Source organism: Suricata suricatta, chromosome 13 (assembly GCF_006229205.1).
Source record: "Suricata suricatta isolate VVHF042 chromosome 13, meerkat_22Aug2017_6uvM2_HiC, whole genome shotgun sequence".
NCBI lineage: Eukaryota > Metazoa > Chordata > Mammalia > Carnivora > Herpestidae > Suricata > Suricata suricatta.
In genome coordinates, this window is record NC_043712.1 from 3,804,526 (window position 1) to 3,806,990 (window position 2,465).

General features: G+C 56.5%; 1 protein-coding gene across 1 annotated transcript in view; it reads left to right on the forward strand.

Annotated features, from left to right (window-relative positions):
* SETX (senataxin) overlaps nucleotides 1–2,465 on the forward strand; it is a 58,684-nt gene extending 56,219 nt beyond the window's left edge. Inside the window, exon 22 of the mRNA XM_029921052.1 lies at nucleotides 1,286–2,465. Within this exon, the coding sequence (XP_029776912.1) occupies nucleotides 1,286–2,058 (773 nt within the window). The 3' untranslated portion in view covers nucleotides 2,059–2,465. The remainder of the gene's footprint in view (nucleotides 1–1,285) is intronic.

Below are 2,465 nucleotides of genomic sequence, written 5' to 3' on the forward strand. Positions count from 1 at the left end.
CAGAACGTATCTGCGGGCAGGCCTTCCGGCGGGGCTGGGAAATACGCCACTTCTTTTAAGTGATTTATTGACTAAAACTCCAAAGACTGTGGTTGCCAAGCCACGAATTCCTCTTAAGATTAGGTGTTTGGAAAGGGGTACCTGGCTAGTAAGCACCCCAAATTAAGAAATGGTAAAATGTGAACACAGTGTGCATTTTCGAATCAGTTACATAAAACATGATTCCTATTTTACAGATGAGGAAACAGACTGGGAGAGGTGCACTTGACCAAGGTCATGCAGTATGTGAATATTGCTGCCCCTCCCCCACCTTTATGAATAGGATGGGAACCCCCACCGCCCCCAGGACAGCTGAGGACTGAGGGGTCTTGTCCTCTCCCCTCTCCTTCTCTTCCCCCTCCCCCCTTCTCCCCTCCCCCCTACCCTCTCCCCCTTGTCTTCTTCCTCTGCTTCCTCCTTCTCTTCCCCCTCCTCCCCCACCCCTCCTCCCTCTCCTTTGCTTCTCCTCCCCCTCCTCCTCCTCTTTCCTTCAGGCTTTGTATTCTTTCCTCTCCTGCTCGCTTCTCTTTCTAAGGAAGCCCAGGTTCTGGTGGCCGGGAAGCAGTTTCTTGCCGAGGAAAGCGTACCAGGAAGAGAGGAGAGGTGCGCGCAGGTGTTTTCTCCTTAGGTGTGTGCTTCTTGTGACGTAAGGTCCTCCAGGAAAGAGACAGTAGGAAGTCTGTGAAACAGTTGTCTCAGTGGATGGAATGGTTCAGCCCTTTGGAGTCCGGGAGGCCTTTGAGAATTCAATGCCAGCCATGGGCCTCTGTCTGGAATAGCCACACGCGCCCAAAAGATAGGGCTTTCTGAAACCACGCCTTCCCGCTCCAGCCTGCTAGGCTTCCGGGTCTAGATGGGCAGCGCTCGAGGGAACGTGCGGGGGTGACAGCCGTCCGTGGCCGTGCCATCCAGCACGTGCGGCTCTCGAGCACTTGAGATGTGGCTGCTGCAGCCGAGGAAGTGCATTTTTTATTTAATTTACTTTAATCAGTTGAAATTGAATTGGCTCCTTGTGGCCGCTGGCCCAGTCTGCGGAACAGCCAGTGGCCACCTGGCACGCGTCCCGTGGCAAAATGGCAGAGGTTCTTTCTTACGGGCGGGACCAGTGCTCTTTTCTGGTAACGTGGCTTCTTTCTGCATCTGAACTCACCTTTCCTTGAGTGGATTCTGGAGAATCTACTCGGGAAGCGTATAGATTGTTACTCAGAAATGAGAGCAGAACCCTCCTGCTTCCCAAGCATCTGAGCGGTTTTGGGGTGTAATGGTCTCTCCCTTCTCTGTTTCAAGGAAAACCCGCACTGGAATCACCTGATCCAGGACGCACAGAAGCGGGGCGCCATCATCAAGACGTGCGACAAAAACTACCGGCACGACGCAGCCAAGATCCTGAAGCTCAAGCCCGTGCTGCAGCGGAGCCTGACGCACCCTCCCACCGGCGCCCTGGAGGCGGCCTGGCCCCGGGGCGGCCTGCCTGGCAGCAAGCCCGACGGCGACTCGGCCAGCACGCCGTCCCCGTCTCTATATCTTGTGCCCTCTGACCTCAAGGAGTCCGCCGGCACCGTTACGGCAAGGGACCCGGAGCGACCTCCTATTCAGGACCGGCTTCGGGACCCACGACTGCTCAAGAGGCTGGGCCTCGACCCTGAAGCCAAAGGGACATGCCCGTGGGATCTGCAGCCCCTGAGCCCCCAGCATCCCGGAGCCACCCCTCCCCTGGGAGAGCCAGGCTTCTCTGTGAGCCCCCAGGACCCGGGTGGTCCCACCAGAGGGGCCGCGCTGGGCACCCACCAACCCCCCGCGCAGCGTGAGCCTCCGGCCGCCGGCGCAGACGTGTCCGCAAGTAAGAGGACGTATGACTGGGAAGGAGGCCTCGGCCACAGGAGGGAGGGCAGGGCTTCCAGCGAAGGGGGCCCGGAGACGCGGAGTCCGGAGAGCCGTCACGGGAAGAGGTGCTCCAGCTGGGACAGCAGGGGACAGCAGGAGGAGGACAGCGGCTCCAAGAGAAGGAAGTTTTTATAGCCAAGCAGGTGACAGAGACGGTCAGGACCAGCGTCATCGCAGACGCGAGGTGACCAGCTGGCGGGGCCGTCCAGATCAGATTGTTTTTTCCCTTAAAGGAGTCTGTGTGCTATTGGAAAACACGGAAAACATACCCTAAGGCCGCGCCTCCTGTCATCTTCGATCCCTGTGTCGGCCGCCAGAGCTTTCGAGGCCGTTCTTGTGTCTGTTAGATTACCCTTGAGAGTGGAAGCGTCGGTCTCTTGTTCTCGTACCGATGAGGGGTCAGACCGGAGTAGATGTTGTAAACGTTGACGTGTACATTTGTATAGCAAATAACAAAATCCTTTTAAAATGTAATCTGGTAGACCATCTTTCTTTCCCCTGCTTAAAACGTTAATCATTTTCAGCAGAACAAACTTTATATT